At 29.2% G+C, this 26,968-nt stretch overlaps 2 protein-coding genes across 20 annotated transcripts in view; one reads left to right on the forward strand and one right to left on the reverse strand.

The window, feature by feature from the left end:
* LOC136969954 (ensconsin-like) overlaps positions 1-7,351 on the forward strand; it is a 71,897-nt gene extending 64,546 nt beyond the window's left edge. For all 16 annotated transcript variants that reach the window (XM_067264282.1, XM_067264286.1, XM_067264291.1 and 13 more), the window contains 6 exons: positions 2,336-2,538; positions 3,511-3,691; positions 4,061-4,174; positions 5,726-6,237; positions 6,309-6,573; positions 6,682-7,351. In XM_067264282.1, the coding sequence (XP_067120383.1) occupies positions 2,336-2,538; positions 3,511-3,691; positions 4,061-4,174; positions 5,726-6,237; positions 6,309-6,495 (1,197 nt within the window). In that variant the 3' untranslated portion in view covers positions 6,496-6,573; positions 6,682-7,351. The remainder of the gene's footprint in view (positions 1-2,335; positions 2,539-3,510; positions 3,692-4,060; positions 4,175-5,725; positions 6,238-6,308; positions 6,574-6,681) is intronic.
* A 1,910-nt stretch (positions 7,352-9,261) lies between these two features.
* Positions 9,262-26,968, reverse strand: part of obe (obelus) — a 145,682-nt gene continuing 127,975 nt past the window's right edge. For 3 of the 4 annotated variants that reach the window (XM_067264279.1, XM_067264278.1, XM_067264280.1), the window contains 16 exons: positions 24,746-24,912; positions 24,037-24,182; positions 23,126-23,246; positions 22,105-22,247; positions 21,875-22,012; positions 19,906-20,026; positions 19,398-19,530; positions 17,551-17,676; positions 17,363-17,474; positions 16,224-16,414; positions 15,115-15,283; positions 14,808-14,959; positions 14,491-14,635; positions 12,406-12,511; positions 12,107-12,339; positions 9,262-9,466 (listed from right to left, as the gene is read on the reverse strand). In XM_067264279.1, coding sequence (XP_067120380.1) covers positions 9,302-9,466; positions 12,107-12,339; positions 12,406-12,511; positions 14,491-14,635; positions 14,808-14,959; positions 15,115-15,283; positions 16,224-16,414; positions 17,363-17,474; positions 17,551-17,676; positions 19,398-19,530; positions 19,906-20,026; positions 21,875-22,012; positions 22,105-22,247; positions 23,126-23,246; positions 24,037-24,182; positions 24,746-24,912 — 2,368 coding nt within the window. In that variant the 3' untranslated portion in view covers positions 9,262-9,301. The remainder of the gene's footprint in view (positions 9,467-12,106; positions 12,340-12,405; positions 12,512-14,490; positions 14,636-14,807; positions 14,960-15,114; positions 15,284-16,223; positions 16,415-17,362; positions 17,475-17,550; positions 17,677-19,397; positions 19,531-19,905; positions 20,027-21,874; positions 22,013-22,104; positions 22,248-23,125; positions 23,247-24,036; positions 24,183-24,745; positions 24,913-26,968) is intronic. The other variant, XM_067264281.1, reaches the window with a different exon arrangement.

Raw genomic sequence — 26,968 nt, forward strand, 5'->3', positions numbered from 1 at the left:
TTGGGAATTGGGCTAACTTTTGAGTAGTTCAAACGATAAAGTTTTTGCAACTTTTTTTTATTTAGATGATTTTTTGTACTACTAACTTTTCTCTGATGAATAGTTTAATTATTTAAATTTAATGAAGTTACTGATAGGTGAAAGTTTATTAACAGTAAGTGTACTACTAGATGAAGATAACATTAAGCAGAATAAGTAGATACAGAATTTTGATTAACTGTAATCTTGTCATGATTTTATAAAGTTGTTTTTTTATTTTATTTTATTAAGTAATTAAAGGTATTTAACACAACAAATGACCTCTAGGAATTGATTAACTTGCTGAATTGACACAGCAAAATAAGTAACAGGAATGAAAAATAATTTAAGACATTTTACAATTAATACTTGTAAATTTTAAAATTTTTAAAAATGTAAATAAATTAAAAGCTTAAGTGAATTTGAAATCATGATTAATAAATGTATTGTAACAACCACATCGTGCTTGTGACCTAGTTTTATCATGGAGCATGCTTCATGTGAGAGCATTTAATGCAGAGAATTGGAGAAAGTGCTGTCAATGGAGCTGCTTGAAAGAGGATAATCTAAAAACCTTGATGACAATCATCTTAAATAGCCCATCAGTTTTTCAGTTTCCAAATGCAAAAGCTGTTGAAGCACTTGAATGTATGACAGAGAAAAAGATAGTTTTTTTAATCTTATAACATTCTCATCTGTTATACTTTAAATTAAGATTTATATTGTTGCAAGTAAACAATTTGAATCAAACAAAATAATAAATATGCATTTAACTATATGAAATCAATGACTATCAGGAAATAGACTTTTAAAATTTGAACATGACTTACATTCCTATGATCCACAAGTCAAATGACTCAGAATATTTTAAGTCTAGCACAAGCCTTGAATAATATATACTGTGTGTGTGTATGTCATTAGTGATATTAATTTTAATATTTGGTGTTTTATGAAATTTAGCAAATATCTGTGTTGAAATAGCAGCATATTGTTAAGCAATGAGTGCGAGCATAACTTTTAAACTTAATAATATATATTTTCCAATTTTGCTTATTGTTTAAGGATTTTAACAGTGTAAAGGATTTAAGGATTTTAGCATAACATGGAAACATAACATCTGATTAAAGGTTTGGTAGCATGTTGAAGGTTAAATTGCAAGTTGCCATATAAATGATTGTTCCCTAAATTATTTATCACTAGACTCATCTTTTCTAGATAAGTCTAGTGATTTTGGGATTTATTTTCTTACCAAAACTTCAACTGGATGTAATGTTTTCATGCTCTATATATACCAATCATAATGTATATGTAATTAAAAACAAATTGTTGAATATATTGAAAATAATAGTTTTTATTAGTTTATTAGTCTTGGATATTTATTAAAAGATAAAGCACTTAGATATATAAATAATAAATTAAGTTAGTATTTTTTTATCAAATATATTTTTATGAAGATCTTGGCAAGATGGTCCCAAAAAACAAAAAATATTTGCAAATAAAACTGTAAAATTTTATTTTGCAAACAAGAAATAATTTCCCATAAGGATTGTGAAAGGGTTTTAATTGATTTTAATAGAAGATATTAATTAAAAAAATTTAAAATACAGGTAAGCCTCCTACAATGCAGTAGATACATTCCTTGAAAATACCGCGTTGTGGGAAATCGCGTTATAGGAGACACGAATTTACTACTAAACCTGGAATTCAGTTCTAAAAAGAGAAAAACTGCCTTTTATGGTGTAACATTTTCATCATTTTTTAAATTTATGTACATAAAAAGCTTAAATAAAATTCAACATCATATAAAAACTAAAAAGATTATGATTTCAAGTCAAAATCAAAAAGAAACATAATGTTATGCTCACAAATTCAGTCCTCATCATCACTTATAGTTGTTCGAGAATGTTTGACTGGCCTTATTTCAAGATCTGTGCTTGTTTCATCAAGTTCCACTGCACTTATGTGATCCGTTGCGATTTTTCTGTTATATGAAAGAGAATTCATTTCTAAATACCCTAAACTGTGTTGTAAAAGTACCACGTTGCAAGAAAATTTCCGCATTTTTCCAACCACGTTGGAGTGAAAACGCGTTGTAAAGGTACCGCATTGTAGGAGGCCTACCTGTACCAATAAATAGCTACAATTTTAAGTCATTAATTTACTTTTTAAAAAAAGACAATATAATTAATGATTTAAAATAATTTATATTGAAATTAAGGTATTTAATAGTCCAACTTACCACTAATAATCACTATTCTGAAATAATAATTTCTTACTGTCACTTATCTAAACTCATAAAATTTAAATTGTTAAATAGCAGCCAGAAGCTGAAGATTTGCAAAAATCTGAAAATAATAAAGAAAATACTCCAGAAACTGCATCCAGTCCATTATCTCATATGAAATCACGAATTACTTCAGAAGAAGAGGCTAAAGCAGCTATAGCAGAAAAACGACGCATTGCTCGTGAACAAGCTGAAAGAGAAGCAGAATTGGAAAGACAAAGACTTGAAAAAATCAGGTAAAAACTAGATATTTGTTTTTGGTCTTTGTTAATGTTTTTAATTTGAATATATAGTAGAATCCACTTACTATAATCAATCTAGTACTCGCCAATGTAGATAACATTAAGCAGAGTAAGTAAATATGATTACAGTTAGTCAAAATTCTGGTTTTATTGGGACTGATATCCAATGGAAATGCTGAAAGAGTTTAAAAAATGTATAGCTTGAAGATTTATTAATTAATAGACATTTATTTAGTGTTATTTTTCTGCTGGTTTTTGCTGTACTTTCTTTAATATCTGGCATGTAATTGAGGTAAGAAATGCCAACAATTTTAACTATAGTAAATACAACTTATTTTTAAGTTTTACAGTGAACTTTTAAAGTTATAATGTACTTTTTACAGTCGATGAACTTCTTAAAATTGTAATGTATACAGTTTTACAAGATTTTACATTATAAAAAGTAACCAACAGTTGACTGAGGAGGGGCAAAGCCCGAAACGTGTACAGACAACGTACCGTATCAACTAGAATGAATAAAGATATTTGATAGAAAACTTGCCAAGTGTCTTTGGGAAAAAACACACAACACTAGTGTTTACTAAGTTTAAATTATAGAAGGAGACATGGTTTCATCAAACAGATCAAGAAATAATCACTCCAATTTTGAATTTATCAACAGAATATTCTGTTGAATTTTGAACAATAATAATTGAAACTTTAATTGACTAAGAAGTGATTTTAATTACAAACACAAATAAATAATTACAAATGCAATTAATTTTTATGATTAATGCAAACTGCCTATGCCACATTTCAAGTAGAATAGTAAAAACAGACTAATTACATTACACTTTGTTGTTCAAAATATATTTTAGTTGTTGCCTGTTGTTCTTGATTATTTATATTTTAAATTTCTTTTTTTCTGTTTACATCTTGGGAATGTTTTGTTATTTTAATAAAACTTTTAATATAAATTACATTTAGGCAAGAAGAAGAAGAATTAAGAAGAAAAGAGGAGGAAGAACAGAAGCGATTTGAAGAAGAACAGATTAAACTAGCAGAAATACATAGACTTCAAGAAGAGGAAAAATTAAGAAAAGCTATTGAAGAACAGGAACAGCGTGAAAAAGAAGAAAGAGAACGACAGGAAGAAGAAATGAGATTGGTAACTAAATATTTTTGCATTTTATTGGTTAGAAATAGGAATTCTATCGTTTCATTATCATTCTTAGTAATTTTATTAATTTTGATTTTGAAACAACTTTGGATGTTCTATTAAAAATTGTTAGTTAGATAAAGTATAAACATCTTAATTATTTTCTGATAGAAATAATAAACTGTATAATTTCATATAACTGGACTTAACTAAAGTGACGTTATGGATATTGTCAGATAATGCAAATTGCAGTTGAATAATAAGAATCTATAACCAGTTGATTAGAATTGGATAACAAATTACTTGTTAAATTATTTTTAAAAATTTGTACCTAAATAATAATTTAATTTTAATATTTATTTATTACAAATTTTTTAGAGAATTGAAAAAGAGGAAATGGAACGAAAAGCTAGAGAAGAAGCAGAAAAACAACGATTAGAATTAGAAGAACGCTTGAAAAAAGAAGAGGCCGAGCGAGCTGAAAGAAAAAGGGTCTTTATTTATTTTAATTTTTCTAAATAATAATAATTTTTCAATAAATTATTTTGGGTTTTTTGCTAAAATTATTTCACTCACATAATTTTGTATTAGATCAAAACACTCATTTTTTATTTTAACTCTTTAAATTAAAATTAAAAGGTTTTGTATTCTTATTATATATTATATATACAGTATATTCATTTTTTATTTACCTGGCTCTGTTATATATAACAGAGGGAAAGTTTGGTGATCGGTCAAAATTTTTAATTTTTTTGGACTTTGGGACCTCAAAATGTTGAGAAATGCAAAAAAAATTTGGGATTTTTCTGTATGTATGGATCTGGGTGTGGGTGGCATGATTTTGTTCACTTTGAAACTTAATAACTCTTGTGTTTTTTTATTGGAAATTTCTGAAATTTTGCATGAAGATTTGTGTGTTAGGTGATTTTTAGTTTGAATTTTAGTGGTTAAATGTTGAAGAGGTGGGAGCTAGAGGGAAAGTGATTTGTGTGTTAGGTGATTTTTAGTTTGAATTTTAGTGGTTAAATGTTGAAGAGGTGGGAGCTAGAGGGAAAGTGGTGTATCACATCTTGAGTGGGGTTGGACCTAATGATGATTTTACTTGTTATTAGCATTTACAATTTTTTATAAAACTTGTCCCTATACTCAAATTATGCTTTTTGCCATTTTATAATAATTAATTATATAAAAAGTTTATCAAAATCTCATAACAGATGGCACCACATGTAATTTTAAATGCTGCTAGATTTTTAATATAAATGTGATATGTAAATTTTAATTTTAGTTTTAATTGTATGTAATATTTTTATAAATTATGAAAGAATTAAACTCTTGGGATCAGAAATAAATTTTTGTTGAATTTAATCAAAGTAACCTTCTGAGCTCTAACAAATTATTTCATTCCTTCAGTCTGGAACACCTTTGTTCTATTGGTTTTTTTTATTATGTTCTCAAAATATTATTCTGCATTCAAATTAAACACTATACTATGCTGAAGAAATTTTCTCGAGAAAAAATTTCAGGATCACTGAAGAGTCATCAATTACCAAATCTATACAATAGCATCTCAGAATTTTGATTTTATTTTGTTCCATGCTTTCGGTAATCTGTTTTGTAATACATATTTACACAATGTCATTTCTGGAGACAATATTTGCTTGAAATCACTTGTGTTGTTATGTTCTGCAATTCTTCGGTGTTTCTTCATTTTGAATACTTTAATGGTGTGGTTGTGATATATAAAGCTAAAACACAATGTATATATCATTTGTCTGTTGCATTGGAGGATTTCTTTCTAAATCTTCTTTGCAAATTTATTTTTGTTTCAGCATAAGCCATTATTGACAAACTGGCACTATTACTTTAACCTCAAACTGTTCAGTATAGATTCTACTTGTTCAGTCGTGAATCTTCCACTTATTCTTCAACATAGTATACAACAGTTTATTTGAAGTTAAAATATATTTAAACAATATGGTATCATATTTGTCAGTTTTCAGTTTAAATCTTGCTATTTTAGACATTTTTTCTTTTCTTTAACAGCGAGTGGAACAGATAATGAGTAGAACCAGAAAGATAGGTGCTCCATCTGAAGCTAAAGAAACTTCTCAGACAAACAAACTTTCTTCTCCTGAAGAAGAAGAAGAAAAACCTCTCCCTGCTAGTAGTCAAGAAACTACAGTAGGAGATAATCTAGAGGTTAAATCAAGTGATAATTCCAGTGCACAATCTTCTATACAGTCGGATATTATAGATGCATTTGTGCCAAGTAATGCTTCTTTAAACGGCGGGATACAAGAAGAATTTAAAAATTCCAATCCGTTCGTCGAACAGTCATTTTCTCAAGGAAACTATTTGTTTAACGGCGAAAAGACTATCGACAATAACGAAAAAGAGAATCATCTCAATACGTCGGAATTTTCAATGAAAGAAAGTGATTCCGGCGTAATTCTAACTGACAATTCTCCAAATAGGACTACTAAACTAGATGCTGTTTCTCAGCCTAATGGATACAACCACCAAGACGAGGATAAAAGTTTCACGGATAGCATCAGGTAATTAAAACAAATTGAATATGTTCTACATCTATAGACTTTTTAAAATAATAATTAACCATTCACTTTAGTCCGGAAGAAAAGTCCGAAGTATCTGTTGACGTACTGCTCGACTTCGGAACCATTCCCTCTTCTTCCGAATTACAAAGTACAGCCCCAAATTCGATTCCGACGACAGAATTCGATCAGTTAATAGACATTAGCATTGACACATCAACCAGAGCGAAGCAAATCTTGTACATAAATCAGATGAAGTAAATATAAGCAGAATTCCAGGAAACCCATTTATTGCATTTGAAGATAGCATTCCAAGAAAACAAGAAAATTCATTAACAGGTATTTTATAAATAATTTTTTCACACTAGTGAATAACTTTAGAAAGATCAAGAAAATGATTAATTTGATTAACCATTTTGTACAAATATTTTTTTTACATTTTTCTAGATTTGCTTTCATAACAGTAAATAGTAAACTGGGGAAAAAATAAATTGGAAAGTGACTCTTATTTGAATAAAAGGGGAGACTTTAATGATGCTTCCATGGTATTTGTTAAAAAACACTTCTATTTGGATGGAAAAGAATATTTGCAATAGAAAAATCGAATAATTGTAGATAATAGCTAAAATTCTCTTCATCATCAATTCCATAAATACGAAGGCAGTTTGTCATACAAATTGTCCGTAATCAATGTCAGTGCGTGATCATTTTTTATGCATGTTGCATGCCAAACAAAGCTGCTTCTTTGTTTTAAATTTAGCTATGGCAGTAATGTTGCAATAATTAAAACATTTTAAACTAGAATATATGTATATATATAGGATACTCTTATGTATAACGATTATTATAATTATTATTATTATTATTCGGAATTCTTGAATGTAAATTATTATAGGAAATTTATTGGTATTATTGTCGTTATCTTAATAAACAATTTTACGCATTGCATTCAACCGTTAAATCTCACCAAGCTTATAGGAATAACATGGTCGTAAATATCTTACTAAAGCTCCGGCCGAAGAGACTGCGTATGTTCCGACCGCCTCCAGATGTCACAAAGGAATTTATGGTCTTTTGTGTATAGTAAATAAAAACTCTGGAACGACTTTTATGTGAATGGAGATTCTTTATTCGTGTACGTTTAGTTAGATTATCCTAAAATAACAGACTAATTTAAGAGACAACATACGTTTAGAAACATTACACTCTATCAAACTCTACTGTAAATACATTCAATTTGAGAAATTATTTCAAATGCATTGCAAATCATCAAAATTAGAGAATTGCAAACATTGTAATTATCTAATTTAGGTAATATTAATGTTTTGTAAATATTTTTATTTATCCCAAATGCTGTTGGTATATTAAAAATTTCTGAAGTAAAGGTTTATTGAAACAAACAAAATTTTTTTGTGTTAACCTTACAATTATTAATTTACATTGTGAAAAAGTTTAACCTTATATAACCTTATTGTGTAAATACTATTTATTAACTTTTTAAAATATGTCGGTTTTAAATAAACAAACATTCAAATTGATTTAATTTTCAGTAAATATATATAAACTGTTGTATTCTTTTTCCATGCTAAATTTTAAAAAGACTACAAAGATGCTAATTATTTTTTATTGCAGTTATATATACATATAAAATATTTTATATTAATGAAGCTGTATTATAAATCACAACTGTTTTCCACAAAAGTGAAAATTATTGTTAGAAAAACTACTTAAAAGCGTTATCATCCTTATTTTTAAGATTTAAAAAATTGCAGAGGCCATCTGATGGGATTTAGACAAGATGAATATTTTTACAAAATAGCCAAGGGTGATAACAAAATCGATGAATCGTAACCCAAATAACTTTATTCTTTTGCATTTCTACAAATTCTGTCTAGTCGTCAATTTCTCTATTTTTTTAAAGCCCAAAAATCCCAGTGTTTTGCATCACTTCTCTAGGTTGTGTATTATACAGGGTGGGCCAGCGAAAACGAAACGGCAGAGTGTTCGTGTTCGTCCAAGCAAAGCGCTCGGACAGGTCGATTTTACTCTCGAGGGGACATCTTTTGCAATAAAGTTTTTGCGATTCTGAATTCAACAGACAACAAAAAATTTTAAAAACTCATTTATTTTGTATTAACTAAACAAACATTTATTTCGAAAAAAATGTTTGTTTAGTTAATATTCAGAATCCCAAAAACTTTATTGCAAAAGATGTCCCCTCGAGAGTAAAATTGACCTGTCCGAGCGCTTTGCTTGGACGAACACGAACACTCTGCCGTTTCGTTTTCGCTGGCCCACCCTGTATAAATAAGCTACATGGTATTATAAAGTATTAATTGTCTTTAAATCCTGTCGGTTTGCCAAGTTTGGCTTTCTTGTTTCTTTTCTGCGAGCACGGTGCCAAATATAGCATATCAAGTTTTACGGACTAAAATTTTTAACTGAAAATATTTTTTGGTCGGAGGCAAAAAACAAACTTTGTTTTCTCAGAAACGAATACACCCATAACTCGAAACACTGTTTATTTCAAGTATGTATCAGAAGGCTTATCTCATTAGCAAAACGTATATTACAAGACTATGGCAGAACCAAAAATCTTTTACATTTCTGCCATTTTACTTTGGCAAGGTGCCAGTTTTATCTTGTAATGTCTATGCCTAATTTTCTAAGATAAGAAATATTAGGGTGGATTAGACTAGATTATTCTAGTTTCTAAAAAATCTTTAAGGTAACAAATATCATATTTTTTTTGTAGAAATACTACACCTTAGAATTATTGCAATGCTGTAACAAACAAAATCTCCACTACAATGACTGGATCAATAAAAATATAAAGTGGAAGAGAATATTTTGCAAAAGTAATATTAAAGTACTTGTCGATTATGCTACGTATCTGAAATGATATTTGCACCCATTCCAGTTTCGATGATCTTCGAGTAAGATCATCAAAACTGGAATTTTAAACCGAAACTAGGACCAGTATATTTATTGCTTTGGTGACTAAATGTCTCAACACATGTTGCAAACTTTTTTTATCCAAAATTTATTTACTCTGCAAGTATACAATTTAATTCGCCTGTTCGGAATACCCGATCTGAAAGGGCAGGGCACTGGGAGGTTCCATCGCCTTCAGGCACACTTCATACTGTTGGTCCAGACCCAGGTAACAGTCGCTCATCAGAAACAGCGTGTAGACGTACCTCCCCGCCTTCTCTGGAGTGTAGAACACCAACTGAAAGGGAGAAAACAAACATTAATGCACAAAACTATTCGGAATAATAGTTTTGGTGATATTGTTAGTGTTTTCGTACTATATACTTCTTCAGACTGGAATGTAACATCGTCTCCAGTAAGATGTCATTAAAGCTTTTTTGAATGCAAGGATAATATTTTGTAAAATTTCTAAAAATATTGAAGACACTAAAAAATTTTAATTTGCATTCGATGTCTTCACACATCCTTACACATTTGTAAACAGCAAAGATGGAAATTATTTTTTGTTTCAGGATAAAAAGACATGAATTTAACTTTATGCAACTGTGGAATATGTACAAATTTTTATAATTTTCATTTACCAGAACATTTTCTTCATTATACACAAGTAATCTGTGAAAAAAGTATTTACTACTACACCATATTTTGATGTGCCGAGATTCTGCATTACACTTTTATCTAAGCTCATTTTTTAATAAAATCCATTAGACAAGAGAGACCGTTGATAATTGTCACTTCCGTCCTGGCTACAGCTGCATTTATCCAGACATGAGGTCGTGCACTTACAGAAATGCTCTCCACATTTATGCAAAAGCGAGAAGTGCCCCCCACAATTAAATTATGGATTCACGTACAAAAACAAAAATATCCTTCCTTTTATTTCTGGCCACCATGTGTACACGTTTTTTTTTTTTTTAGCTTCTCGGGCCATTATTTTTGACAGACAGCCGACATTTGTGAGAGGAGAGAAAAATACAAAAGTTTGATCCATCAAACTTTTCAGGACAAGGGAAACTAGAGTGCTTTTTGCACTTGCAAATGCAGTTTAACAGAAAAAAATTTTCTTCTCTGGTTCTACTGTTTTACTTGAAAAAGAACCTTAGAAAAATTCTATACAAACTTCCATAATCAATTTAAAGAAATTTCCTGCAATCACAGTTACAACACAATGTCAAATTAACATCGATTGCCATTTTTCTGCTTCGACCACAAATTTATGTAATTAAACTTTGAGATTTTTCATTCGTTAAATTAGAAATTTTTATGCCATTTTTTTTAAATATTTGCCATAATGTCTCCTTCCGTGCAAAATTATTGCAACCTATTTTATAATCACATAATTATTTCCTGTTTTCTACATCCAAACAAATCAAATGGACCATGCCACAGAATCTGTCCTTTATTAAAAAAAACCATTTAGGTTTTAGAATTACTAGTGAGGTTGAGGCCAAAGTTTTAAATGCGAAAACGTGTACGTCGGACGTTCAGCGCCACTTTCCTATAAGCCTACAAGTTTGACAATGGCGTTTGGAATGTCGAGCATGATTCCACTGTCAAACTTGTAGGCTTATAGGAAAGTGGTGCTGAACATCCAACATACACATTTTCGCATTTACAATAGTTGAGGTTGGGGCCAAAGTTTTATCTCTAGAAAACTTGTATTGAGCTGTCTAAATTATTTGCATTTTTTTAAAGGAGTCTCTTATTATTAATAAAAATGAAGATAAGTAGAGTTGAAATTTAAAAGCACAATGACATGGTCCTCAATTTTTCTATCATCAAAAAATTACCAAAATGGTAGCATGAGATTTAATTTTATACACTCCTCAAAAGTGAAATTGCAACGCTATGAAGGAATGTAGCCACATGCACATTGTCACCTCTATCGGTTCTGCAAAGATATGCAACAGACAGCCGTTTATTCAGTAATGAATAATCGCCTTGCCACCTCTGGGAGCCTTAATGGTCGCACAAGGTATTCCTTACCGAGCTACATCCACTGTGGCCCCACGGGTGTTCAATGGGAGAGAGATTTGGAGATGCTGCCGGCTAAGAAAGAACGTCAATTCCATTCAGAGTGGTGAGAGTTTGCTGTGATATGTGCAGAGTGTGGCCTGCCCAGGTGGCTGAACCAGGGGCAATACTGATGCCATCTGATGATCAAACCACAATGGCCAGTGTGTCACTTGGCAAAAAGGCCTGGTAGGTAACATTCCCTGGGATACTGCCACAGCCATCATTCCTCCACAGACAGAAGGGGGATTCATCCATAAACAATACCCGATGCCATTTGGTGATCCGGTTGCGACAACGACAACAACATCACGCCAGGCGTGCAGCCCTCTGTTGGGCAGATAATGGCATCCTGGTTTCTGTGTATGCAGTCCAACTTCATTCAAACTGTTGTGAACGGTTTGGGTGGAATGCCCAATTGGTGGCGACAGGCAGCAGTGGTGAATGGGTCATTTGGCAAATCCACCCTTCTTTGGCACATTTGCAGATGTTCCTGTGTCCATCATATCACACATTGCAACTGTGCACATCAAACAAACCAAGGTTACCTTAGTTTGTTTGATGTGCATAGCTCTGAATTACAGCCTCTTTTGATGACAAGCCGAATGCCACCAGTTAATCTGAGGCATTTTCTATGCCTCAGTTCAGCTGATGCATATTTCTGTCACTTCTACCGGTCCTGCAATTTGCAAGTGATGTTGCAATTTCTGCTCTGTATGCACTAAGAGGGCCTTTATTCATGTCTGTGGCAGGGTTCTCCCACCCTGAGATACTACCATGGCTGAATGTAGCCATTGCATTAATCGAGGACCACTCATGTATTTAACTGAAAACATTTGCGTTAATTATTCAAACAATTGCTTACCTGGTGACGAGACTGTGTTCCGATGTATCCGATCCGCTTCATGGCAATCAGATCTCGTTTTTCGACATCACCCAAAACCAGAAACCATCCCTCTTCCTTTTGTTTTGGAAACTTGGGTGCCAAAGCTTTAGTCTCTCCTTTCTTTCTTCTATTTTCTCTCTCCAGTTTGACCATCAGAATGTATTCCTTGTCCACCTGAACTTCGATCCACTGGGATTCAGATCTGGTACCTGCTGTGGAAAGAAATGCAAACTTAGATTTAAACTTTGGTTGGAACCATAACATACTTGATATCTTACCAACTTGTCCCACGAACAGTTCCCTTTCTTTTTCCAAATCTTCGCAAAATCCCTTGAGAGCCAAGGACACATTAATTATTGGAAGTTTCGTCAAAGTGTCATAAATCTGAAAGCAAACATTTTAATTGGTTTTCTTAATATGGTACATAAAATGCAGTTAATTCTTTAGACATTTTGTTTTTTTAAACTCTACTAAAATTTCTAAGCAAATAAATCGAAAATTTTGTAGGGGGTCATCGTATGATACAATTAAAATGAAAGCTCTGGCTCAATTCATTCAATAGTAAGATTTGCTTTATGGCAATGGTGGTATTTGCAATTTGTACCTTTTCCAGCTATGTTGACTTTTGCCACTTTCTTAAAATTCACAAAGTCATCGTTTTTCCCAAATCTATGGCAAAAGATGATATCTCCACGGAGGGCTTCCTCGGAATGGCATTTGTTGGGAGTTGAAACAAAGTTGCCACAATTGGACAAAATTTTGTTATGGCTAGATTGAATTATATTTGAAAAATCTTGTCAGACAATTACAATGCCATGCACACTATTACATTACCAAGTTGGAGTCGATCTCTTCCAGATTTTCCAATTAATACGGCTCAACTGCCCATTAATTAAAAAGTAACTTCAATGCCAATAGAAAAATAATCTGGCAATTTAGACCAAAGTCGGTTCCAGACAGTATACACAAAAAAATTAATTTACCATTATGCCACTATCTTTCTACAAAGAATTTTGTGGCCCCATGATGTCAACCCTTATTCTAAGCCACGGAATTAATTTGTACACTGCCAAAAGTAGCCTTTTTTTGCATTATTTTTGTTAAAATAAATCGACTTGTCCGCAATTTATATTCAAACTGAGTAGATTGATGGTAGTCGACAGAAACATTCTTTTCCTTTTGACATTCCTGGAAATGTAATTTGTATATTATATGTTAATGGGGTTCAAAAGAAAGCCCATTCACCCTATATCCTAAACCACCCTGTTGTTGTGCCGTGGAAGTAGTTGCTAATTTTCTGCCAACGGCACACAAAATTAACTGAAAAATTAATGGAGTTAGGCAAAAAACATCCAATTACAAAACGATAGTCTTTTCTGCTCTTTCTCTAAAGTATCGTTTTGTAATTGGATGTTTTTTGCCTAACTCCATTAATTTTTGAGTTAATTTTCTCCGGTTTCGTATTTTGCCACATGGATTCTAAAATCACATTTAATGGGACGAGTCACATTTATTGTGCGAGGTCACTTTCTCATAGGTGTCAATTACTTCTGTGGTGCTTCAGTAGTAATGTCATTTGAAAGTTATAAGGGTGAATGAACTTTCTTTTTTACCCTGTGTATACATATATACGAGAGATCATTGAAAAGCAAACAATATATGCAGTTCCTTTAATGGAAATATGATCTAAAATGTTCCATAAAATTTATGCAAATATTTTACCAAACATTTTAGATCATATTTACACAGTACAGTAGTCTAAACTTGAGAGAACAAGAGAAAGCGACATGCAAGATTTACGGGTGCTGGAGGAAAAAAAAAAAAGTGTGTTAGAACATATTTGATTTTCAAATTTAAACAGATTATATCCTTCGATTTTCATTGAATGTTCTAAAGAAGAAAGGTCAAGAAAAACTGAACTAATCAGAACATGTCGTGAAAATCGAACAATATTAGATTTTCAAATTCGACCTTTCTTTAGAAATACTTAGTTTGTTGATGAAACTACTCTTTTTCTTTTGTGACTATAACGTAATAATCTTAATCTTCGCTATTGTTACTTTTGCTCGAGCAACGCCGGGCCTACCTGCTAGTTATTAAATAAGATGACAGAGATTTGAAGAGAAATTAACATTTGTTTTCCAACTCTAGTTTAAAAAGTTATGATTTTAGATGTCCATGATAGAAAAGCCCAAGTCTGATAAGTCTAGGCAAGATCGCTGGATCTAACCTGGGTCCTTCTGGTAGACAGGCCAAAACTATTTTGAATGTTGATCGGGTTCCTGGAACATTTGGCCGGCAATAAAATTGTTTGCCTATTATTGTCCAAATATCTATTTCTAATGCCATTGTTTTATTATTACCTGTTCAATTTGATTCTCCTCTAACTCTTTCCTTAATATACAAGCGAGAGAGTTGTATTCTCCCCCGACGTAGGCAATCAGTTCGGGAAGGCATTCGACGGAAGAAATGTTGCGGCATCCAGCAACGGCATTCGGATATAGTTTACTGAAAAAACAAATTAAAATTATTAATATTTATGAAATCCTGTGTTGATAAAGTTCAAAATCAGTAGTAAAATAAGAAAAGCATTATAAAGATCTACCATATTATGCATATTCAATTAAAACGCTTTCTGGAAGATTGCTAATCTAAACTTTAATGGAAATAATATAATTACCTGAAGCAGTAGAGATTTGTACTATTGATGTGAGGTAGCGTGAGTAAAGTACTATCATTATGCCATCTTCCCTGAAGAGTCATCTGTAACAGAATCATTGTCTGGAGCGAAGTCGGAAGCCATCCTTGGTCAGAAGAAATGTCAATCATAGACTATGACAAAAAAAATAACAATCTGTTATGGTGTTAATTTTTGTGTAAGAAGTGTTTGAATTTCACCGGCGCCCAATGATTTACTTCCCACTTTCTGGTAACAGAATTGATTGCATCGGCAAATCATGTTTCTTAATTTTACTTTCGATACTTACCTGTAAAATTCTAATAGCTTGATCCAAAACTGATTTTAAATCAGTCAGATAGTCCGAACAGGGTAACTGTAGACGACCAAAGTGCGCCTGGAACAGCAGGTGAGCTTTAGTGTGAGGACTGTCGAAGGTGTATTTGTCTACTTCTAATGGACAATTGCTGGCCAAATCACTACAAAAAAATAAAATTTTATATTCAAATAACTTTTGGAAAAGGAAATGCATAATGTCATATTAGCATCAATGTATTATTTAAAATTAGAGTAATAAACAAAGATTATATTTTCGAATAAAGGAGTTTGATATTTATATGAAATATTAATCAAAATGGTTTGTTTTATTCTATAAAATATGCACATCAAAATTTTGTTTAAAATCTCATTACAAACACTTGACTGACGGTAGAGACCTTGTTACTGAGTGCATAATTGAGATAAAATTAATAAATAAATAAAAAAGTTCTGTTGAACTGCATCGTAAACTTTCACAAATGCCTATACAATTATCAATCTGGAGTTATCCATGAACAGAAATAGTCTCATTTCCCACAATTTTGTCAACTATTCACTTGTGGAAATGTCACTTCAATTGTTATGAATCATCGATGGGTGTGTTCAATAAGAAAACAGATTTTTCATATATTAATGGGTTGTTAATGCTTATAAATGGTACTTGTCACCAATACTAAGACAAATTGGATTGTATAATCATAAAATTGTCAAAGATACAACCTTGCATTCGTGTTATACCCACCAATAACACCAGGTTAAGGCATGCTTATAGCATTTTTGAGATATGCATTCAATTAGAATGGCCATCATCATCTAATATCAAAAACTATATTGAGATTTACGAAAGAGAAAGCAGCAGAAAAAACTGCTTAAAAATCAATTTTCATTTTTTAAATCTTACTTCACATGTACTCAGTTACCATAATCGATAATTAAGAATTAAGAAATATCTCAAAAGTCTCTTTCGCTTAAATTGTACAATTGAGGTCTTCCTTGTACTAACATAATTGCTTTCGATAAAAATACTATATAAGGTAATGCATCTTTAAAATGACAGGTATCGGATTTTGAATGTCTTACTTTATTTCTATGGCAACATACCTGTTTAAAGCATCTTCGTTATGTCGAACCGGAAGCTCGTCGTATTCATCAGAGTCTGTGAGTATTTTCAAAAGCTGTTCCATGGACATGCTGTTCTTCATGTTCTCTTGAAACATCTGGACGGTTTTGTAACTTAAATAGTAATACGACGAAATTTGGCCGAGGACGGTCGAAGTCATTTCTCTGTTGTCCTGTTAAATTTTAAGATGTTTAAGTATGATTGAAAATACAAAAATGTTAATATGTTGTTATCTATCAAAAATTTACCATGTAAATATAATTTAACATCTATATTAACACTAAAACTGCCATATGGGTCATTTTGACCTGTATAGCTTATTGAATGTTGCATACCTTTTGAATTTTCAAAGCTTTTTCACAAGTTATTCCATTATGAGATAATGAAATTTTTGGTAAACGTTTTTGAAAAACATTCTTAAATAGTCAAAGGAAGACCACATAGCTTCATTTAGAATTATTTCGTGCATTTGCTTCTTTGAGTTGGCTCATACATGTCTGTTTTTTGGCTATTTGCATGCCAAATCAATTAACTCCATTCATATATCCTTGAATGAACTGTTATTATATTTACTGATAATAATGACATTAAATAAACATTACAGAATATATTTTCAATTTAAAGTTTAAAAGGAGTTTTAAAAAATAACATAAAGTAAAGAAATTGATAATATACTGTTTGTTCTATGGAGCTGATCAATTTGGCAAATGAGAGGCTTGTATACAAACTAATATAAAACATTAGTTTTTCTTTTTATGTTACAACTATGCTGCAACCTAGGTTTGGCATAGCTCTAGGCACAGATATAAATTGAGTGGGATGATCCGTGTAATGCTTCTTTGAAGTGGAACAGATTATTCTGTGTTACTATGAATTACAAAATATAACATTTAACAGAATAATTCAACTGTTATTGGCATTACTGAAATGGCCAATCTAACATAATACAGTAGAGACTGTGCTTATTGTAATCACGGATAACAATTCTGTTTATTAAAAAATATTAATTCAAATTCTACTTCATATCTGTTTTTAAATTAAATATTTTCCTCTTAATTATTTTGAATCTTCCATTTTCAATGTATAAATTAATATTTAAAAAAATTTTTTATTTACAAACCTCTCCAATTTCCACACAAGATGCTATTTCCAATTCTCTTAAAGAACGATCTACTAAACCAGATAAATATCTGTTTATAAAATTGTGTTCTGTGCTTTCCAGATTGTAAAACCTGAAAATTAAATTAAAATGGTTAAATTGAAGTAAAAACAGTAATGTTGATTAAGTAAATTAAACAATTAAATTACGTCGGATTTTTCAGAAGACGGCGAAAGAAATACGTCCAAGTTATATAGTCGATACATTCCTGCTTAGTTGTCACGGTTCCGGCTACAATTTCGGCATTTAAATGATCGGGAAGCACTTTTAATAAACTGTAAAAATAAATAGTTATTATTATAACAAGTATAACATATAACATATTACATTATCCGTACACTAATAAAATTAACTTCTAAGCAAAGTAAATGCATAATTGAAGCATGCAATGCCATAATGTTGTAAATACCAAAAAAAAAAACTTTACAGAAGTAAAAAACACTTTCTAGTGTATGAATTCATTTCAATTTTACAATAAAATGGTAAAAAACTCACTAGGTTACAAATTCTCTGGAATATCAAAATGATGTGAATATAAGCCGTCACGTGACTTGTACTTTAAACATTATGGCTTCACATAAATCCAACTTCAAAATACAGCCAAACTATTTTTTTGCCAGCAGAAAACATTGCATTGCAATTTCTTCAATAAAATGTATTTAGAGAAAAATGGCATTTACAATATTATGGCATTGTACATTTCAATTATAGGATACTTTGCATAAAAAGCTGAATTTCTATAAATTATTTTAATTCTCAATGACATAAGAGCTTCAAAATGCTTTCATTTCTAACAAATATTTTTTAGAAAATACATGCAGAAAGATTAGAACTATTTTCAAAAAAATGATTCTGCAAAAGAATTGTTAACTAATTTCAAAGTAGAATACATTGTTAATTCTTGAAACATTACATATAACCAACCAAATACTATTACATCACATACAGTTATGATTTGTTTGTGAGGAGTCAATGAAATATGTCAAAGTCCAATTAACTAATTTTACAGCTTTAAACATAAAAAATTAAGATTTTCATGTATAAATTAATAAAACATTGTTCTACAGCTAATTGTTAAGTTTACATAATATAAATATTAATTACATTTATTAAACTTTCTGCCATTCAAGGCTTTATTAAAAACGAGAGAGAATTTTTTCCATTTACACTGAACTTATAAGATTAATTACAAACAAGTAATATAAAAAAAATTTTTTTAGAGTCAATTCCTACTTAGGTCAACAATGAAAAATTTTATTTTAGTTACTTTTTATTAAATAATTACAAAGTTCGCTTTTTTCTCCTTGCGCCCTCTATCGGTCCGAATCGGCATATTGCTGACGGGCGCCACTGTTTAAATTTAATTAATTAACGAATTAATATTTGAAAAAACTGTATTAACATCAAGTGTCATCCACTACAAGTTTAAAAAAATGTATTTGAACTTGAGTGGATGAATAAAAAGTATTTTATAAACGACTGAAAATTTGAACAAGATTATATATATATATATATATAGAGGGTTTTTCATTCCCATTGTGGTTCAACCAGACTTATAACAGAGAGCTTGGGTGATGAGGGAAAGGGTCTGATGTTGCAGAGTGCCCAGGAAAAATTCCTGGGGCTTCTCGACTGCCTGGATTCTATTCAGTTTCCAAGTTGTAGGCCAATGTGTTAACAGCCTCAGCTATCTGTCCTGCATATTTGGGTTTTATGAAGCTAAGCTTGTTTTAATGGGCTATTTTTTTAATCATTGTTTTAACATTTTCATCCTTTTTAATTGGAAAAGACAGATAATTTATTTACAATTGTTTGTATATTTTTGTATGCTTTACATATTTATATTTGCTGTATGTTTTTAAATTGAAAATAATGAGGAACTGTTTATTGTAAAATTTTAAAACATTACCAAAAATATATATAAAAAATAAAATAAAAGATCTTTTTTTAAAAATTTTTATATAGAGTAATAATGTAGCATTTAAAAAAATCTTACTTAGATTCAACAGGAAAAGGCTCATAGAGGAACTTTTTGTAAAAAGCTTTTTTAATATCTTGAACTAGAACAACGGCAACACCGTGTTCATCAAACTGAGGACGTCCTGCTCTACCAATCATCTGAAGAACATCTGAAAATAATCATCATCATCATCATTTCTTATAAAATAGCATCTTTTCATTATAATGTCTGCCCTTCCTTTTTCAAATTTTACATCAAACAACGTATTGTCTGATATAAAATTTACCTATTAACATCGAAGGTATTTTTAAATTTATAGACTTTTTAAAAATTTGCATTTAAATTTCTCAAATGAATCACTTAAGAAATAATTACAAACACTTAGGATATTTTTTCAAGAATATTTAATGTAATAAAGTAGCTTCAACATATATATAAATTATTTTGTCCATTAACTTGACAATATAACATTAATTTCAAAGTAATGTTTAATTGAATATATATTAGAATCAAAATTATCTATAATTAATAATTGAAATATTACCGGTAATAGGAAAATCAACGTATCGTTGAATCTTTCCATCAAAGTATTCGGTGCCTTTTACTATAACTAAGTGTGCGGGAAAGTTTACACCCCAAGCGAGAGTTGCTGTGGCTATCAATACCTGTTATAATTTAAAGCAAAAATTCCACATTTATGATACAAACCAACTTAAAAAATTATTTCAAAAATAATTTATTTTTTTAAAATTAATAAATTTTCTTACAAAAAATCTTGAACTATTACAGTTTATCTTAGTTCTAAGGCAATTTATCTTCAATAAGTTCATCAGTTCTATTAGTTAAGTTCAAATTTATACATAAAAAAAAACCACTGAAAATACTACAATAAATTAGCCAGAAAATATTTAATACTTTTTTAGAAGTCAGGATAAATTTTTCAAAAACTTGTTTTCTAAATTATCAAATTCTGTAACTTAAAAAGTTAAATTTCAAACATGTGCTGCTTTATTTGCATATGGCAGTAAATGTATTTTATCAGTTCAAATTTGTGTATTAATGTGGATCTAAAACTGAAATATATGATTCTGAAAATGTCATTAAATATTTTCTAGTTCTAATGTTCTCTTGGGTAATCAAATAATTAAAAACTAACTGTATAAGTTACAGTAAAAACCCATTTTTAGTGAAAACAGGTTTTAACTAGTTGAAACTAGTTTTTACTGGATGTCATTGTTAAAACTAGAATTTACTGCTAGTCAAAAATGAATTTGAGTTAAAACTAGTTTTAACTACACAAAACGGGTTTTAACAAAATGGCTTAGTAAAAACTGTTTCGACCAAGGTCATTCAGCTAACACGTTCCTATAGCGTATGATGAATTTCGTATTGCTTTAACCCTATTCCCCAACATCTTGTTTACATTTATTTTGCGATCCCTTCTAAGGCAATATAGGTCAGTCAGGCAATATTTTAAAAGTTCACCAAAAATCAAATTATCATTATATCTATATGAAAAAAAATCACTTACATTTATTAATATCTTTACTTTTAAATATGATATTTTTCAATATATTTTATTAGAAAAATTTATAAGAAAAAAAATAATATATATCAAAACTGACACATAAACTTGATAATTTGTAACATTTTGTGAAAATTAACATTGTCTAGTTACATAGTTGTTTGCTGGCACTGAGCCAGAAAGAGGTAGAATATTGTTTTGTACAATTCGATATAACACTTATGCATGTATGTTTATTTGTTGTGAAATTATCGCACATTAAATCAAACATTCGTTTGAAATCAAAATTTTATACTGCTATCAACTAATATAATGAAGTATTATACTTTATTCACTTCATATTGAACGAGATTATATCTGTTGTTAATAAATTTTACAAAAATCGATATTTACCAAAGTAACGAATCGGTATCCTCGAAGTTTTGCTTAAAAAGCCAGGGTACCGACCGATCGGTGCCTTCGGGGACAAAGGGTTAATTAATGTTAATAACACAGATGTGTGGCCAATATTTTCAATAAATATCATATTAAATAATACAAATGTTTTAATCCCAATCATCACTTTATTTATTTCCCCCAAACATATTTATGTAGCTAAAATTAGTTTTAACTAATGTTAAAAGTTAAAAAGTTAATGTTTGATTTTAGTTTTATCTAAAATCAAAACATGTACAGCAGTAAATTCTAGTTTTAACTAGACAAAACGAGTTATAACAATGACATCCAGTAAAAACTAGTTTCAACTAGTTAAAACGCGTTTTCACTAAAAACGAGATTTTACTGCAACATATATAATAAAAATAATTATTATTAAAATACTTTTAGTATGTTGTTAAATCCATATCAGAATCTGTTATCTACATCTTAATGTACATTTTTAAAATCTGATATGATAAATCAATAATATAAACATTTAAAAGAACGTTTTTTATTAATTTTTATAATTCCTTACTCTACATAAAATATATTTAAATAATTCAAAATTTACTTGTATTTTTTGATTAACAAATAATTCTTCTGTAATGTTACGATCTCGTTCGTGAAGGCCAGCATGATGAAGTCCGATGCCAAATGACAAAGTAAGTTTCAGGTTTTGGTCACGAACATTTTGTAATACACTATCCATCTAATAATACAAAAAGATTGTTTTAAATTTTAATATCAGAAAAAATTGTTCAAAAAATAATCCATATATTCATTAAATGAACTTTGAAATACCTCATCTTCTGCAATATTAATCCATTGTCTAGGATTATTGTCTGCTGCCAAGAAAGCAATTAAATCAAGCGCAGTCAGTCTCGTCTGACGTCTAGACGATACGAAGATAAGAACGGGCTTTGTTGGAGAATGCTGGCAAATGGCTGAATAAAAAGTCATCATAACAATATCAAGAATGAATTAATTATTATACAAAACAAAATATTAGAATTATAAAATGTTATTATTATTATTAAAAACTCTAAAAACCTATAATCCAGCAATAGAGTTTTTAATTCAAGTACAAAAAGTTTTGAATGGTAGTATTATGTTATTATTATTATAAAAAGTACGAAATCTCTCACCAAGGTTCATATTTCACGATACATTTAAAGTTCATTATCTAAATATTGCATATATTTTCAAACAAATAATAAATAAATCTATTTAAGTATTTGTAATCCAAAAATTTACCATCAAGATTAATTTTTTCAAGTTTATCAACTGGACTGGATAAATTTTGTAAATATTTTCCACGAAAATGCCAAATAATTTTTATTTGAATTTTGTTTGATATTTGATAAATTAAAAATAAATCAAATGATATATAATAATTTGAGATGCATGCATTATAATCATATATCAAAATGCAAGGAATTTGTCTTCAGTTAAATCATGTTATAAAAAAATGACTTTTTTTAATTTTATATAATTTTGCAATGTTACATTTAATATCTTTACTGAAATTATATTGTTTTTATATTAAAATATAAAAAATAGAATATATGCATTCATATTTTTAGCAAATATTCTAAAAATACAATTATATTTATAACAAGATTAATTATGTGAATAATTTTGTCTTGTTTTATAATTAAATAATTTAACAAACTCTTGTTAGAGTTCAAATTTTTAATTTTGGACTTTCATCAATAATATGTTTATACATATATGTTTTCTACGGGAATTATAATAATTCATTTTATAATGATTATCTCATTAAATACTTAAACAAACTTTAAAATAAAACTTTAAATTATACCTTGATATGTAGGTTTATTCATGAGGGCCATACGAGGACAATAATGTTTACCGGGATATCCAGAAATGTGAACTTCTAAGGGAACTGGACGAACGGAAGGTCGAAAGTTATATAATCCCAGCTATTAAAAATAAATAAAATACATGAATAATCACCATTATTATTTTTTATACTTGTAATTTTATCAATATTGTATAACTCACAATGTAACAATAATATCTAATTTGACTCATGGAAGATGCATTAAATCCAAATGTTAAATGTGTATCAAATGTAATCAATTAAGTTTAATAGGTAAATACATCAACATTAAAATTACTAAAGCGAGATCTATTGATTTATAATCATGACTTTTATTAATTATCCATAATTTTTGTCCCATAAAGTTTATTGTATTCATACTGTAAATATAAGTATCATTAGAGAACAAAAAACATTTCCAATTAAATGAAAAATGCAAAAACAACTCGTAACAAAATTTAAAACATTAATAGTGAATACAGTTTTAGCTTTGGACTACAAATAGTTAAATAATTATTAGTATTGGTACTTTAAACAATACAAGTAGTCTTCATCTAAAAATATTTTAAATTACATTATGGATTGTTTTGGAAGTATTTGTATGTTTTAGAACTAATGGTTTAACAAAACTGCAAAAAAAATCTGTGGCTCTAGGGAATTTTTGTTAATTTTGATCTGGCAGTCAACATGTTAATAGTATTTATATCTTGATCATCGATAGTTACATAACCATTAGTAGTCCAAATCAGTATAGAATAAAAATTAAGCACATTAAAATAAAAAAAACATTAGAAACTAAAAATAAGATTAGTTAAAGACTATATGGAAAGTAAAAAAAACAAAATTATTTTAAAATATATTAGAACATAAATTCATTCATTTCATTTTACCTCTTTAATACCCAACCATTCACCCAAATCTCCGGCATTTGCCAAAGCTGTCGACAGGCCAATTATTCGAATCTTCCTTTCCGTATGAGCGGATATGAAATTAGTTCGAGATACAATTACTTCTAACACAGGCCCACGATCTTCGCCTGTTAAATAATTAAATCAAATTTTGCATTTATAACAGTTATTTACTACTACTTTATTAATTCTCAAAACCTAATGAATTAAATGTAATACTCAGTTATTATAGTATAACCAAAAGTTATAAAATTTGACATTTCAAAGAAAAGTTTTTATAATTTTAATTTGAAAACTTCTATTTTTCTCATTATTAAATTTTTTATACATTACAAACAATATTAATTGTTGATCTGAATTTGAAAATTTGTAATCTTAAAATGAAATAAAGTAAAAGTATTCAAACTTTTATTATTATTTTTAATTTGTCTTAATTTCACTATCACTGATAGATGTTTAAGGTTAAATATTATTTGTTTGACAAAGTTGTGAGAAAAAATTTGTGGACTTTATGTTAATTATTATTAGATATGTAGTAAATATTATATGTTAAATAACCAAAATGCTCAATTTCCATTAAATAAACAGACAATGAGCTAAGTGTATAATCAAAAGTATATAATTATAGTTTATATATGAATATAACAAAAACTAATTGAAAATAAAATATATGAAAGTATTCAAAACTTACCTAATAAATGAATTTCATCTATAATTATAAGAGAAACTGATTTTACATATTGTCTAGTTTGCCAACTTCTGCTTACTCCGTCCCATTTCTCTGGTGTAGTTACTATAATATCGGCTGCAGCTATAGCTTTACTGTCGGGTGTAACATCGCCAGTAAGTTCAACTACCCTAAATATTAATTTTAAGATATTTAATAATCATAAAAAAATGTATTTTTCTTTATCTATTACTTAAAATGGGCCCCCAAAATGTTCAATATCGACCCCCAGAGATCGATAAAACAATTTTTTTTGGGGGGTAGAATGGATCTATCAAAAACAGTTCATTAAAAATTACTAGTTCAATGGCTACACACATGAAAATTCAGGATGTAAATCTGCACACAACGAGTAGATCTTTTCAATGAAAATGGTATGTGGACTAATACTGGCTCACCAGATTTATTTATTTATTTTTGTTAATTGTATTAACAAAAAATAAAGAGATCAATAAAGGTAAAAAAATCCTTAAAGGAGTCAACAGTCAAAAAAATTTGTAATATACTTTAAAATATACTGACTTAAAATATACTTTAAAAAATATCTCACATTTATTTTAAGAAAACTTTGTAAAAACTATGTATTGCTGGAATTTACACAGTGCACAAAAGATTATTATAATAATACAAATTTAGTAGAAAAGTTATTCATAAAAAAATTATAATACAGTAGAGCATCGATTATCCGACTTAATTGGGGACTGGGGTTGGTCGGATAACTGAAAAGTTGGATAACCGAAAAGTATGAAAAAATACATTATTAGTATAGTGTATTAGGCCTGGTTTAAATACTAGCCTCCCTTTCATGGTCGAGCCAGTGCTGCCAGCTAAAACATGCAAAAATTTAACAAAAATAATATTAAAGTAGCCAAGATATAACCAAACATTGTAGCGCCACATCACTAGCGGACATTTGAATTTGCCGACTAGAACGCGGTCGGATAACCGATAAGTTGGTTAATCGGGGGTCGGATAATCGATGCTCTACTGTAATACAAAATTCTGTCAATAGATCATTCAATTGAAATACAAAAATATATTAAAATCATACTATTATATTTATAAAACAAATACATATACAGTGTGTCATAAAAGATGTACCATTTTATTTTTAAATGAAACAATATAAATTAAATATATGCATGCATCAATAGTTATTCAATGTTAACATAATTTTAGTAAAAAAAAAATTGTGGCAAAACTTCTTTTATGACACCCTACATAAATTTTACAGCATTCCGTCCATTATATGTAATGTACAGTACATTCCAATGAAGATTTTATAAAATTATTGCAATTGCTTTTTTTCATGTGTACACGATAAAATAAAAATGTTTACATTATAAAAATATTAAAAAAAAAAAAACTATTAAAAAAATCTCAAATAAAATTCCTATTAAAAATATGAAATTAAATTACAGGTATACCTTGCCTTACGTCGGTAATTGGTTCCTGGAGAGGCGACGTAAGTCGAATTTACTTGTGTAGTTACGACGTAAGTCGAAACTACGGTGGAAAACACCAATAATGAGCACTTAAAGACTGCTAAATAAAACGACAACACAGAAACACAGATGTTTTCATGTTTCATTCTCTAGGATTTATGATGATTATACTAACATTTGCTGTAAATGTACATATTTTAATATGATTTTATGTGCTTTTAACACTTTTCTAGTGATATTACGACTTCAATATTTGTGGCGGACAAATGTAAAGACGAATAAAATGACTTAAACTTGATTTTTATTTTTCCATATACTTTTTTGACAAACGACATATAATCAAGAACGACGTAACTCGAAATATACCTGTATACTCAAAAAAAAGTTGACCAAATTTTCTAAAAAATTTCAATATCATTTTTGTACTTCTAGTTTGAAATTTTATAACAAATATAACTAATTATTGCAAATATAAAATAAATAATTCAAAAATTTTATGCAGACATCCTAATGTGGATATATATGCACATTAAAAATTTGGCTTCTCTAAACAATTTACAAAATATTAAAAACAATTCTTTATTTCAGAAATTTACTTAATATATTTCTAAACAAGGAAAAAAACAACAGAATTTTCCTGTTAGTAATGTATTAAATTAAAATTAATTTTACTTTAATATAATTTTGTTTAACAAAATATTAAAAAATGAAAATAAGATGGTTAAATCGTTTAATAGAAATA

Source organism: Centruroides vittatus, unplaced genomic scaffold, assembly GCF_030686945.1.
Source record: "Centruroides vittatus isolate TY-2023 unplaced genomic scaffold, ASM3068694v2 contig_1832, whole genome shotgun sequence".
In the NCBI taxonomy this organism is placed as follows: domain Eukaryota; kingdom Metazoa; phylum Arthropoda; class Arachnida; order Scorpiones; family Buthidae; genus Centruroides; species Centruroides vittatus.